This window comes from Lithobates pipiens, unplaced genomic scaffold, assembly GCF_037356315.1.
Source record: "Lithobates pipiens isolate NorthernLeopardFrog02 unplaced genomic scaffold, aLitPip1_a1.2 Scaffold_19, whole genome shotgun sequence".
NCBI lineage: Eukaryota > Metazoa > Chordata > Amphibia > Anura > Ranidae > Lithobates > Lithobates pipiens.
Window position 1 is genome coordinate 424,671,620 of NW_027507764.1, and position 14,945 is coordinate 424,686,564.

Sequence of the window (14,945 nt, forward strand, 5' to 3'; positions counted from 1 at the left end):
AATCCTTTGCCCGTAAATGTTCAAAATTTGGTTTTTATATATAATTGACCATTTATTATAGAAGGTTGATGGGACTGTGGACGTTGTTTGTATTGTACTTGGGGGGGGGGGGGGGGGTGGGGGGGGAGAGGGATGTCTCTTTTGGAGTATTTTTCTATGGCTATAGGTTGGGGGTCACCATGTGGTGTGCCAGGAGAAATGTTGCCTTTTAGTCTTATCGGTTTTAACATGGCAGTTTCGATTAACCTCCTGGATTCTGTGTTTCTTGGCTGTTTATTGCTATTTTTTGGAATAAAATCGTTGAACGTTCCTTTGGTGTGCAACGGTTCTTTTCTTCCTATTGAGTTTTGTTGGAGCGTGTGTGTGTGTGGTGTGTTTGTTACAGATTATAGAATTTTGTCAAGTTATGTTTGTTTAAACTTCTTCTTCCTTTTTTTTAATTTTTTTTTTATACAGGCACTGTTCTTGTCAGGAGTAGCAATGGACAGCTCATGTTGGTCTCACAACAGGCTCTGGCCCGAGCACAGGCACAAGTACAAAGTACCAAACCCTCTGCAACTTCAAATACTCAAAGTGTTCATGTCTCCAATGTACAGGTACCTTTTCATTTAATTGCATCATTAGTACCTCATCCCAGAGAGTTTTTAACCACTTAAGCCCCCCGGACCATCGTGGCTCCCAAACAAAATTGATTTCCTTTTTCCCCCCACAAATAGAGCTTTCTTTTGGTGGTATTTGATCACCTCTGTGTTTGGGATTTATTATTATTATTATTATTATTATTATTTTGAAAAAAAATGCATTATTTTTTTACTTTTTGCTACAATATCCCCCAAAAATATATAAACAAACCTTTTTCTTCCTCAGTATAGGCTGATATGTATTCTACATATTTTTGGTAAAAAAAACGCAATAAGCGTTTGGTTTGCACAAAAGTTATAGCGTCTACAAAATAGGGCACATGTGTCATGACAATGATCAACCACCCCTGATCACAGGGAGCTGTGATCAGTGTCCTGTCACTAGGAAGAATGGGAAATGCTTGTTTACATCAGCATTTCCCCGTTCTTCCTCTTCGTGAGACAATTGCAGGTATCCCTGCGGTCACACTCGCGGAGCTCGTGGCAGGGTTGCACACACGCCCACACGGCGGTAGCCCACACGGCGGTAAATTTTATAGGGACGTACCTATGCACCCATTTGCCTTCCCGTGACATTCTGTTGTAAATGTTTGTGCGGCAGTCGGTTAATGAAAATACTATGTAATGTAAGTCACAAGCTTATTCGGTATGGTCCAGGTAGTTGGATATGCTGAGCAGGTAATAAACAGTTTTGAAGGGAAACTCAGAAAAACAAAGACTGCTGTGCTAATGCTATAGTGACAGATATATTATGGATGCACCAATAATTTTTTACGTCGGTGCGAGTACAGATACTTTAAGTGCTCGCCAATACCCATTACTGGTAAATGTGAGCCGGCTGCAGTGTGATTTTAAAGAGTTGGGTATGATTTTCGGTTCATTTCAGGTGAAATTTCCAGTGTTATACACTCTAAAAGTTTGCACCTGAACTGCTGAACAAAATTGCACCAGATAGATATATATATATATATATATATATATATATATATATATATATATATATATATATATATATATATATATATATATATATATATATATATATATATATATATATATATTTTTTTTACAACACAGTGAAACTGGCCCCGTACATAGTCATGGCAAAAAATAATTCACCCCTGCATTTCTGTCAGACAATGCACCACTTCGCCCAGAAAACTGTTGCAATTACAAATGTTTAGGCATTCTCATGTTTCTTTTGTTTTGTGTTGGTATGACACAAAGTGGAGAAACAAAAAGCCAAATTTAGATAAGGGAGTACTATGAATAGATCTGGCGCTATACCTATATAACAAAAACTAAAATTACAAGTGTTGCATCAATCCGGTGTATGAGTGCCAATGTGCAATATATTAGTGTTGAAATAAAATATAAACTATAAGCAAAAAATATGTGTATATAAAATGTTTGTCACATAGTAAATAATTGCCAGCGTGCTGGCTAAAAAGTAAGATTTAACTCAAGTGCAATAAAAACCTAAATGAGTGATCACCTTATAAACTCTAGATCATATAAATACCTTAAACATGTGAACTACTTGATATATTGGTGATGAATTAGGTAAAAAATTATACATGTAAAATATAAACCATAAAATTAACACAGTTGTTGGGTTTAAAGTGCACAAATGTGACAAATGAAGTCTATGCGTGCAATGCTAAAATGTACAATAAATCTGTGATGAATATCAATACTTCACGTGAAACATGCCAAATGTTGGGAGTGAAAAAATGAAGGTAAATATAAATATAAAAATGAAAAATAAAATAAAAATAAAAATAAAAATAAAGATGAATTAAAAATTCCCAGAAAAATAAAATTGAAAATATTCGATATTTGTCCCAAAAAATATAAAAATATAAAAATGTGTACAAAGAGAAGATGAACGGTAAAAAAGTAAAAAAGATAAAAAATAAAAAAGATAAAAAAGCAAGCAGTCTCTGGTGCAGTGCAATTAGTGGGGGATTTCCCGTGGGTAAAGGAGGGGATGTGATGGATCCAAACAACTATTCTTCATGCATTGTGGACACTTCTAGGTTGTACTCTCACCAGAAAAATAACCCCGTCCGGGGTGGATCAGCCTTCACAGTATGAGCTACTGTGTCGCTCTCTGGCTTGCTTCAAATAGGCTGCTGAGGATCCCTCGTTATTTCCAGGTGGAGTATGTCCCAGTGTATATATATTGAAAGAGAGGACCATACATAGTGTGATACTGTATAAATCAATTTATTAAGAAGATACTTAAAACTACTCACACTTTTGGTAGAAATAATGGCTTAAATAGATGCAGTATAAAGGTGCAATGTGAAAGGTATGGAAGCTGCTGGGAGCGTTCCGTTCGTCTTCCACGCCGTCTGTATTGGAAGTGTGTATTCGATAGGCCACGCCCTACGCGTTTCGTCACTAGGACGTCATCCGGAGCGGCCATCTTTACACACCTCACGCTCTTTATAGGACACAATACACCTATCGCGCATGCGCGGACAACCGCCGCCATTTTTACTGTGGGAATGCCCATATGTCGGATAAAGCGCGGTGGTGATTGTGTTCCTATTACCATCCTATGTAATATTCTGCCGTTTAGCCCACCGATGGTTTTTACATGCAGAGCTTATATGTGTATGTTAATTTGCTAATATACAATTATGCTGCTTACTTAAAACCAAATATAAATTACACATGAATATGGTAAATACAGATTACAAGTAAAACTAATGATAAAAACATACAAATAAGTGACATTATTAATAGATAGACCGTACTATAAAAATAAAAATATAATTGCTAGGTAATCGATAGGGGCTTTAAGCGGATAAAATTTGGATTTAGTTATGTAATACGGAGGGAAAGAGAGATAAACGAAATATGATAAAAACGTGTGTGTAAAAATAGCTGAGAAAATGAGATGGAAAATAAAAATGAACTATGCAAATTGGAAATAGAGTTGAAGGATATATAGTAAGATAACTTAATGTAAAGTGTTTTGCAGCTACGTGAATATATGTATCCAAAAAAGAGGAATATTTCAATGATTAAATGTGCCCTTCTTTGATTGTTATTTTTCTAATTAAAATGATGGTTTGAAATATTCATTAGTTGAATAGATAACATTCGACCTTCAGTACTATAATATTCGACCCGTAATTCGACCTACAAGCGTCTATGCTTATTTCTTCAATGGTAATATAAGTGAAATTATATCCATGCGGTATTGGCTGGTAGACAACATTCGACCCCAGTTGCTGTAAACTACATTCGACCCCAGATGCTATAAACTGTATTCGATCAGGAGTTTAGCACTGAATAATATTGTCTTCGATAGTCGTGTGGATAGGGTTGTATTACCCTGGTTGTGTTAAGAAAATGAATTTTAAGTGTGGAAAAATTATATTAAAATGAGACTAAAATAAATTAAAATAAAAATAAAGATTAAAAATTAAAAATTAGTTATAAAACAATTCAAATCCAGGTCTATGTTCATTCCTGCTGGATGTAAACTTTCTAAATTAAAAATCCACTTTGTTTCATTCTGTGAAATCTTCTTGGTCATGTCTTCACCTCTCCAGTGTCCCTTCACTTTGTCAATGGCATAAAAAATCATTTGATTGGGATCTTGGTTGTGAAAATCCCTAAAATGCCGCGAGACACTGTGTTTGTCGTATCCCTTCTTAATGTTTTTAATGTGTTCACCAATTCTTATGTGTAGTTCCCGTGTTGTTCTGCCTACATATTGTTTGCGGCACGGACATTCTATGACGTATGTCACATGCGTGCTTTTACAAGAGATCAATTCTTTTATAGGGAATGATCTTCCATTGGTGACTGACATGAATTTAGTGGTTTTCCTTTGGGTTTTTTTGCTTTTGCGACATGGGAGACATTGTCCACACTTGAAAAAACCTTTTAAATGTTTACTGATTGTTATATATCGTGGGGGGTCGATCGTGTTTTTAACCAATTTATTTCTTAGATTGGGGGCCTTCTTATAAATGAACGCAGGAATATTGGGTAATAATTTCCAATACAGACGGCGTGGAAGACGAACGGAACGCTCCCAGCAGCTTCCATACCTTTCACATTGCACCTTTATACTGCATCTATTTAAGCCATTATTTCTACCAAAAGTGTGAGTAGTTTTAAGTATCTTCTTAATAAATTGATTTATACAGTATCACACTATGTATGGTCCTCTCTTTCAATATATATACACTGGGACATACTCCACCTGGAAATAACGAGGGATCCTCAGCAGCCTATTTGAAGCAAGCCAGAGAGCGACACAGTAGCTCATACTGTGAAGGCTGATCCACCCCGGACGGGGTTATTTTTCTGGTGAGAGTACAACCTAGAAGTGTCCACAATGCATGAAGAATAGTTGTTTGGATCCATCACATCCCCTCCTTTACCCACGGGAAATCCCCCACTAATTGCACTGCACCAGAGACTGCTTGCTTTTTTATCTTTTTTATTTTTTATCTTTTTTACTTTTTTACCGTTCATCTTCTCTTTGTACACATTTTTATATTTTTATATTTTTTGGGACAAATATCGAATATTTTCAATTTTATTTTTCTGGGAATTTTTAATTCATCTTTATTTTTATTTTTATTTTTATTTTATTTTTCATTTTTATATTTATATTTACCTTCATTTTTTCACTCCCAACATTTGGCATGTTTCACGTGAAGTATTGATATTCATCACAGATTTATTGTACATTTTAGCATTGCACGCATAGACTTCATTTGTCACATTTGTGCACTTTAAACCCAACAACTGTGTTAATTTTATGGTTTATATTTTACATGTATAATTTTTTACCTAATTCATCACCAATATATCAAGTAGTTCACATGTTTAAGGTATTTATATGATCTAGAGTTTATAAGGTGATCACTCATTTAGGTTTTTATTGCACTTGAGTTAAATCTTACTTTTTAGCCAGCACGCTGGCAATTATTTACTATGTGACAAACATTTTATATACACATATTTTTTGCTTATAGTTTATATTTTATTTCAACACTAATATATTGCACATTGGCACTCATACACCGGATTGATGTAACACTTGTAATTTTAGTTTTTGTTATATAGGTATAGCGCCAGATCTATTCATAGTACTCCCTTATCTAACATTCTCCACCCCACCAGGTGGATATTAATAGAGGCAGCTCTTACCTATTTTTTCTTCCTCCATAATTTATATATTTTATATTTTGTATTTTCTACATAAGTTCCTTAGCGCAACCTATTACCTTTATTCTTTCAAAAAGCCAAATTTGACACCTTTCATGCAGAACTCCAAAAAAAATAACTAGAAAAAAATGATAGGCACGTCTCAAAATTGTAAGAAATAATCGCATTCCAAATTTGTGATGCCCTGTAATTTGTAATTAAACTCGCCTGTATCAATTAACAGTTGCTGACAATATAGAAATCACACCGGCAACTAGTTCAAATGGTGAAAGATTGACCTAACCTCTGTGTCCCACAGGTAGCATGAAGAAGATAAAGGGCAGCAAAGAATTGTCTGAGGATTTGAGAACAAAAATTGTGGAAAAGCATGGACAATCTAAAGCCCCGTACACACGAGCAGACTTTTCAACATCCAAAGTCTGACGGAATGATTCCGGCAGACTATTCGATCGTGTGTGGGCTGCAACGGACTTTTGATTCGCAAAAGTCTGACAGACTTTAGAAATGGAACATGCTTCAAATTTTTCCGCCAGAACTCTGCAGCTATTGGCTACTGGCTATGAACTTCCTTATTCGAGTCCAGTCGTACGTCATCACGTTCGAATCCGTCGGAGTTTGGTGTGATTGTGTGTGGCCAAGTCCGCTCATTTGGGAAGTCTGTCTGTCAGAAGTCTGTCTGTCAGAAGTCTGTCTGTCAGAAGTCTGTCTGTCAGAAGTCTGTCTGTCAGAAGTCTGTCTGTCAGAAGTCTGTCTGTCAGAAGTCTGTCTGTCAGAAGTCTGTCTGTCAGAAGTCTGTCTGTCAGAAGTCTGTCTGTCAGAAGTCTGTCTGTCAGAAGTCTGTCTGTCAGAAGTCTGTCTGTCAGAAGTCTGTCTGTCAGAAGTCTGTCTGTCAGAAGTCTGTCTGTCAGAAGTCTGTCTGTCAGAAGTCTGTCTGTCAGAAGTCTGTCTGTCAGAAGTCTGTCTGTCAGAAGTCTGTCTGTCAGAAGTCTGTCTGTCAGAAGTCTGTCTGTCAGAAGTCTGTCTGTCAGAAGTCTGTCTGTCAGAAGTCTGTCTGTCAGAAGTCTGTCTGTCAGAAGTCTGTCTGTCAGAAGTCTGTCTGTCAGAAGTCTGTCTGTCAGAAGTCTGTCTGTCAGAAGTCTGTCTGTCAGAAGTCTGTCTGTCAGAAGTCTGTCTGTCAGAAGTCTGTCTGTCAGAAGTCTGTCTGTCAGAAGTCTGTCTGTCAGAAGTCTGTCTGTCAGAAGTCTGTCTGTCAGAAGTCTGTCTGTCAGAAGTCTGTCTGTCAGAAGTCTGTCTGTCAGAAGTCTGTCTGTCAGAAGTCTGTCTGTCAGAAGTCTGTCTGTCAGAAGTCTGTCTGTCAGAAGTCTGTCTGTCAGAAGTCTGTCTGTCAGAAGTCTGTCTGTCAGAAGTCTGTCTGTCAGAAGTCTGTCTGTCAGAAGTCTGTCTGTCAGAAGTCTGTCTGTCAGAAGTCTGTCTGTCAGAAGCCTGTCTGTCAGAAGTCTGTCTGTCAGAAGTCTGTCTGTCAGAAGCCTGTCTGTCAGAAGCCTGTCTGTCAGAAGCCTGTCTGTCAGAAGCCTGTCTGTCAGAAGCCTGTCTGTCAGAAGCCTGTCTGTCAGAAGCCTGTCTGTCAGAAGCCTGTCTGTCAGAAGCCTGTCTGTCAGAAGCCTGTCTGTCAGAAGCCTGTCTGTCAGAAGCCTGTCTGTCAGAAGCCTGTCTGTCAGAAGCCTGTCTGTCAGAAGCCTGTCTGTCAGAAGCCTGTCTGTCAGAAGCCTGTCTGTCAGAAGCCTGTCTGTCAGAAGCCTGTCTGTCAGAAGCCTGTCTGTCAGAAGCCTGTCTGTCAGAAGCCTGTCTGTCAGAAGCCTGTCTGTCAGAAGCCTGTCTGTCAGAAGCCTGTCTGTCAGAAGCCTGTCTGTCAGAAGCCTGTCTGTCAGAAGCCTGTCTGTCAGAAGCCTGTCTGTCAGAAGCCTGTCTGTCAGAAGCCTGTCTGTCAGAAGCCTGTCTGTCAGAAGCCTGTCTGTCAGAAGCCTGTCTGTCAGAAGCCTGTCTGTCAGAAGCCTGTCTGTCAGAAGCCTGTCTGTCAGAAGCCTGTCTGTCAGAAGCCTGTCTGTCAGAAGCCTGTCTGTCAGAAGCCTGTCTGTCAGAAGCCTGTCTGTCAGAAGCCTGTCTGTCAGAAGCCTGTCTGTCAGAAGCCTGTCTGTCAGAAGCCTGTCTGTCAGAAGCCTGTCTGTCAGAAGCCTGTCTGTGTGTACGCGGCATAAAAGTTACAAGTCCATCTCCGGAGATCTTGGTGTCCCTGTGTCCATTGTGCGCAACATTTTAGATGTTTAAAGCCCAAGGGCACTGGTAAGCTAATCTCCCTGGACATGGACGAAAGAGGAAAAATTGATCAGAGCTTTTGCCAAAACTTACCAGAGGAAGCCAAAATCCTTTCTGGAAGAATGTGCTGTGAACAGATAAAACAAAATTGCAGCCTTTTTTGTAACTCCCATCATTCTACTGTGTTCAGAAAAAAAAAAAAAGGCCTATAAAGAAAAGACTACACTCCCTACAGTCAAAAATGAGGTTCACTGATGTTCTGAGGCTCCATTCACACCTGAGTGTATCGATTTACTGGTGGTGTTTGAGAAGGGGGGGGGGGGGGCGGGATTTTGGGACTTTAGATGAAGCGCATATGTGATGTACTTCCATCCCTGGCTCAAGTAAATAAAGAAGGAAAATTGGGACTTTAAATGACGCTATTGACATCATGGAGGTAAATTTTATTGAACATGGAGAGATGTAAAAAATACATATCAATAATGGAAGACAAATAAAAACAAATTTTAAAAATATAATACACGCACGCATGTAACAAGGATACATAGATGGATATCAACTTGGCACCACCTGGTGATCTGGAATGATTGGTACATTCAATAAATTCACATATATACCTATGTCATCTGGGAAGGACGTTACAAAGGAAATGGGAATGATATAAAAGCAGTAAAAACATGTATGTAAATTAGGGCCAACAACTTTTAATCTGCCAAAAAGAAGTTCATGTACTTTTTAGAGCTTCAGGCGTATTGCTTCTGGCGACAGAACGCTCATGTGAACAGGGGCCTTTGAAATTAATAGAATTTTGCTTGTTGGGTGTTTTTGGAGCTTCAGAGCTGAGTGTTTTACAAGCTGAAAACGCTCAGGTGTGAATAGGGCCTTGGGGTTGAGCGCTTAGCTGCTTCAGGTGCTGGATGTCTTGACACTGCATGGCATTATGAAATCTGTAGACTACCAAAGAATTCTGGGGTGCAATGTAGGGCCTAGTTTCAGAAAGTTGCGTTTCCGTCATGGGTCTTAAAACTGTACAATGATCCAAAGCACACATCAAAAACCCAGAAATGGTTTAAGACAAAGAGCTGTAGAGTACTGAACTGGCCAGCAATGAGTCCAGATCTAAATCTTATAGAGAACCTGTGGAGAGATCTCAAAACAGCAGTTGGGAAAAGGAACCCTTCCAATCTGAGAGACCCGGAGCAGTTGGCGAAAGAACAGTACAGTGGCCTCTAAGTGTAGTATTAAAACAGTATAATTTATTGCACAAGATTAAAAACACTTACAACATATAAGTGGGAGGCATGCTCATCATACGTATGTAGACCTGCCAGTTCTATTGCGTCCCACAGGCTCCTCGCATGATCTGGGTAGCTGGGAAAGCTTCTGGTCTGATGTGCTGAACCTTTGCCAGCTACCCAGATTGTGCAAGGAGCCTGTGGGGACGCAGTAGAACTGCCAGGACTACATACTTAATAGGAGCATTTAAATCTTGTGCAATAAATGATACTGTTTTAGTACTACTTAGGCGTTTCTTTTACAAAATTCCAGTAGAGCGGTGTTAGAAACTTATTGATGGTTACAGGAAGCAATTTGATTTCAGTTATATTTTCAAAGAGGTGTGCTACCAAATATTAAATTGAGGGTGTCAATAATTTTGGCCGTGACTGTATATGTGAACCCGGTCTTACAGTCTGCGGACTTGAAGGTATCGGTTTTAGTTTTGGAGCATTTGCACAAGTACTCAAGCAAATGCTTAGTATTGGCACCAATGTCACTATTGATGCAACGCTAGTTATTCGCATGTTGCAAACATTTATTTTGAATTTTGCCTTTTTTCTTTTCAGACTGCAGGTACACCAAGCACTGTTTCCAAAGCAGGTCCTCCAGTCCCAGCACCTACTGTAGTTAGAATCTGCGCCACTCCTGCAACAATTGCGAACAGCCAAGGAACCTCAACGGTCATTATTAGAGCCTCTGCTCCCTCGGCCACTCCCATAACTACTCTGTCATGTACTTTACCTTCCACTGCAGTAACAGCCCCTGCCTCTACTGGAGTTCTATCTGCATCTGTAGCTGGTTTGAATGCAACCACTGCCACTGTGGTTCCTGTTAGAACTTCCTCACCACCAGTGACAACCAATGGAGCTTCTAATGTGGTGTCAGCTAGGACTGTATCTTCTACTGCTACAGCACCAACAGCTAGCCCTGCTTTACATAATACCGGTAATTCAGTTAATTTGGATATTGGGCAGACTGCTGTGCCAACTAACAATCAGCAAGTTTCTGCAAGTAGTTCTGCTATCAAGTTGGCATCTACAAATATCTGCATGACTCCTACCACTACTGTGGCATCTGCTGCAATTATTGTATCCAGTATAGCCCCAGCTTCTACTGCAATTACCACTGCGGTGTCTGAAAATAACAGGGTACAGCAAATTCAAACAAGCACACCAGCAGTGACCTCCGGTGTCATCCCAAAAAAAGCAGAGTCTTCCACTAAACTGCAAAGCACACAACGTCCTAATGCCTCAGTAAGTCTTAATGTTTACATCTTTGTCCCTGTTTTAATGGCAGTAAAATATATTTTTTGGTAGTATAATATAAAATGCTTGCTTATCAAAAATAGAGAAAATGTGTGTTGGTTGTCCATAGCAAGCAATCTGATTCAGCCCCTTTCCGCTAGCCTCTTCTCTTTAAGAAGGTGTGGAGGGGAGAAGTCTGCTTCTGGCACTACCAGGAACCTGGCGAACTCCAAAAGACATCTAAAGGTATATGCAAGCACCTCTAGGGGACTTTAGAAAAGCACTACATTCTGTTTAGTACCATTTTGCTACAGACACGTGTACTTTAATATAACAGAGTCTGATTGGCTGAGATGGCTTTTTTTTTTCTTGTTAACGAACACACATGATCTTTTACCATGTTGTTTTTAACAGGTATAAGTGTATTTATAAATGTGTATATATTGCTGTTAAAACTTGATATGATTTGTACAGCCACCTCACAAACGGACAGATGCCCTGGGTGGAGCTCATTGTCTGACTTGCACATTGCAGAGGCTATAGTCCCTTTAGATTTATTGAATTGATTTGCAAAGTGGCCTCAAATTCTATAGCTCTTTATGGAGCTGATCACACCAGTCCCTACTCCCAAAATATCTCATAATCGTACACCCAACACACCTGGTTTGAGTGAAGGTAGCTAACCTACTGTATATTTCTGCTTTGTGGGAGCAATTTGTAAAAGAAAATCAAGTCCTTGTCCTCTAAATGGAATAGAGGGATCTTCTGAGTAAGATTGAAGAACACTCAGGGCCCATTCACACTAGGAACTGCATGTGAATTTCACAGGAAAACGCTTACATTTTCTTGTGTGATTCGCATACAGTTCTGTGAAGTGTGATTCGGCCAATTCATTTTAAAAGGGCTGAAAACCGAACTGCACCAAAAGAAGTGCATGCACTACTTTTTGGAAACGCACTACAACCAGATTGTATGGTACCTTTGTACCATGCAATCCTCTGCGGACCAATGCACTGCGTTTTTTATAGCCTGCATTTGGGTGTCGTTAACTTTGCACTGACATTTACTACAGATTTCCATGGCAGTGCAGTTTGAATGTGTTATGAGAAACTGTATAATGGGATGGGTTACAAAAAGAACAAAGAAATAAAAAAAATATATCTGCTTATTTAGGGTAAGTTTCGAACAAAGTGCAGTTATAATTTTGAATTGAAGTGGTTTTCCAGGATTACTACTCCTATAACTGTTCTTCCTCCTAACACTTAGGCTTACCAACCTTTTAAAAAGAGACACTTTTATACTGTAATTACATATTTTCAGTCTGGTCATGTGATCCCACTCCCTCTGTGTCAGCCAGCACGGCTGTAGGGGAGAGACTGGAGGCTTGACAGGGGGGCGCTATTGAAGTCTATGGGTGATATCTCGCTCTCTGCCATTACCTGCTGCTGTTGGAGTGCACTCTGCTCCCTTGCAGCCAATGCTGGCTAACCCGGGGAAGATCACATAACCAGAGCAGCCTGAGTATAGAGGAGTACAGTGGGTTTAGAAAAGAATTCCCCATTTTTTTTAAATCGCGTTTTGTTGCTTTGCAACCTGAAATTAAGACACACTGTTTTTTTTTAAGACAGCTGTAATTACTAGTGCAACTTCTAACATCCAAGTGAAAGATATAACATTAACCTGTCGGGGGGGGGGGGAGAAACTAATTCAAACTCAGAATCACTGAGTTGGAAAAAGGATCACCCCCTTATGTCAGTATTTTTTGAACCACCTTTTACTTTAATTACAGTATTTGGTCTGGGATTAGGGCTGCAACTAACTATTATTATGTTCATAATCTATTAGTTGGCCGATTTATTTCGATCGGTTAATAACCTTAAAAAAAAAAGTGTGGTTTATAATTTAGTTTAATATGTAAAGTTTAAAAAAAGGCAATTTTATAGTGTTAATATCTCTATGCAGTGATAACTATAGATAACCAACTATATCATTAGACCCTTTTCAGGTGCCGATCAGCAGCATCTCCTCACAGGGGGACATCTAGGGATGTAATCAGTGCACTGATCATCAGTGCCCGGATTACAATAAATACAGTGTCACAAATGGTGCCCACCAATGCCAGCATAGTGCCCAACAGTAGCAGCAATCGGTGCTCACAAATACCGCCAATCAGTGCCCATTAGCGATGCCAGTCAGTGCTGCCCATCACTGCTGTCGATTAATGCCTATTGGTGCCCACCAGTGCCACCTATCGGTGCCCACCAGTTCAGCCTATCAGTGCCACCTCAACGCACATCAGTGAAGACAAAAAATGATGCTCTATTTGTGTGAAGAAAATTCTCAATTTGAGTGCAGTGTAGCATGACCGCGCAACTGTCATTCAAAGTGCAACAGTGGGGAAAGCTGAAAAATGGCCTGGGCCTAGGAACCCCCTTCCTAGGGGGTGGTAAGTGCCCTGTAGGAAATGGTTAAAGACCGTTTTGCTAACTTTCAGACAGAACTGTAATATATTATATGCTGGTCCTACAAAAACAATGTCTTCCTTCGAAGGTTTCTTAAAATGAAATTATAATTTTTATTTTATTTTTTTGTTCAATTTTCTAATCGTTGATGGTGTCAAATCGACATTTTGTTTTTGACCACAGTGATGGGAAAATGTAGAAATAGAAAACTTCTCGGTCAAAGAAATTATCAAGCGCTGTATGCAGTTTTCATCCAGAAATTAAATTAATTTTAAAGCTCAATGTTGAAAGCAAGTAAAAATGGAATTTTCACTCAGCGAATGTACAAATATTCTAGTCTGAAAATCAATCCATGTATGGCCAACTTAAGCTCGGGTCATACCTAATGCTGTTTGCTTTTGATCTGTTTCTGCTGTGCCTTTCGTGATTTTGCTGAGATTAGCTTTTATTTTTTTGGGCAGATTGAAAAACAAATTGCTGCAAAAACACTCTATGTGCTTTTCTGCAGCTTCTCCATTGAAGTCTATTGAACCACAAAAGCACCATTTCTCTTTAGTTCATTGACGGACACAGCACCTTCAAGAGAGGACTAGGCAGAACATGTAAAAACAGCAAAACTGCACAGTACCGCCCAGGGGGCGGTCCTACTGGCTATAACCCCTCACTCTGCTTCCAGCAGCTCAGTTTTTTTCCTGCCTAGTATAGAAGGACCTGTCTCCCTGTGGGGACCAATGGTCCTTGGCATTTTTTTTTCTTCTGCTTTTTGATTCCTGTGATCTACAATCAAGTCGGGCTGGGTGACAGGCTGGATAATATAGATCCTGGTAGTCTCCTTAGCCTGGCCATCGAGTGTGTGCAGACCTTAGCTACACGCTGGGTCGGCCACAAAATGCCCCATCTGGTCCAGGGGGGCTGGTGAGCTATATGCTCCAGGGCACACATATGAATGGGCTACTGTTGTCCGTGTCAGTGTGCCATGGCCAACAGCCACCCTGTAATGCTAGGGTGATGGGTCTGTCCATGGAATGCACCCAGCAGTCCCTGCAGGAGGGGTAAGTGTGGTCCCACCTATCTTGGCAGGATGGAGAGGCTGGGTATTCCCTGGGAGGTCGACTAGGGGGGTCTGTCTATTTCCCTTTCTTCTCTCCCTGTCCCTTTCCCTCCTCCCCATGCTGAGGGGACGCTGTGTGACTGGGCATAGGGGGTGCGGTGCAAGTACCTGGCTAGGGGTCCTCTGGGGAGGGGGGGTCTCTGGGTCCTGGCAGGGGGCTGCGCTGGGTGGTTGGTGGGCTGCTCATTTTCTACCTGGTTTTTAGCCCGTTTTTTTGAGTGTCTGTGTGTTGTCATGTGGAAATTGTCTGCTGTGAGAACCGTGGCCATTTTCCTGTGCCTGGGGCCATTTTCTTGTAGCCACAGCCAGTTTCTTAACCACGGCCATTTTCCCGTGCCCTCTCAGATGTTTTTTGCTGAGGCGGCCATATTCTAGTAGCCTCAGGCTTGTTTTACTATAGTGCTGGGTGGCTGGTTCAGCCTGGAACAGTGCTAAACTGACAGAGAACACCTTGTGGCTGGCATGGGAGAGTGGACAGCAGCAGCACAGCGCAGTACCTGAGTCCTGCGGGGGGGCCCCTCAGTCTGTGGCAGCTAGGAGGGTGGTCATTTTTTGAGGCTTGCCTTGGGTCCCTAGTGGTGACAGGCGAGAGTGAGTCAGCATGGCGTCAGAAGCTGACGCTTTTTCCCCAGACATCCACCTTATTACAACCGGTTCCCCTGCAACTGCGGTGCCTATGGACGCTCTGTTGGCG

At 40.6% G+C, this 14,945-nt stretch overlaps 1 protein-coding gene across 2 annotated transcripts in view; it reads left to right on the plus strand.

The window, feature by feature from the left end:
- The window catches only part of TAF4B (TATA-box binding protein associated factor 4b), a 337,116-nt gene that overhangs the window by 17,372 nt on the left and 304,799 nt on the right, over positions 1-14,945 (plus strand). For both annotated transcript variants that reach the window (XM_077492599.1, XM_077492600.1), the window contains exons 2-3: positions 457-596; positions 10,001-10,687. In XM_077492599.1, the coding sequence (XP_077348725.1) occupies positions 457-596; positions 10,001-10,687 (827 nt within the window). The remainder of the gene's footprint in view (positions 1-456; positions 597-10,000; positions 10,688-14,945) is intronic.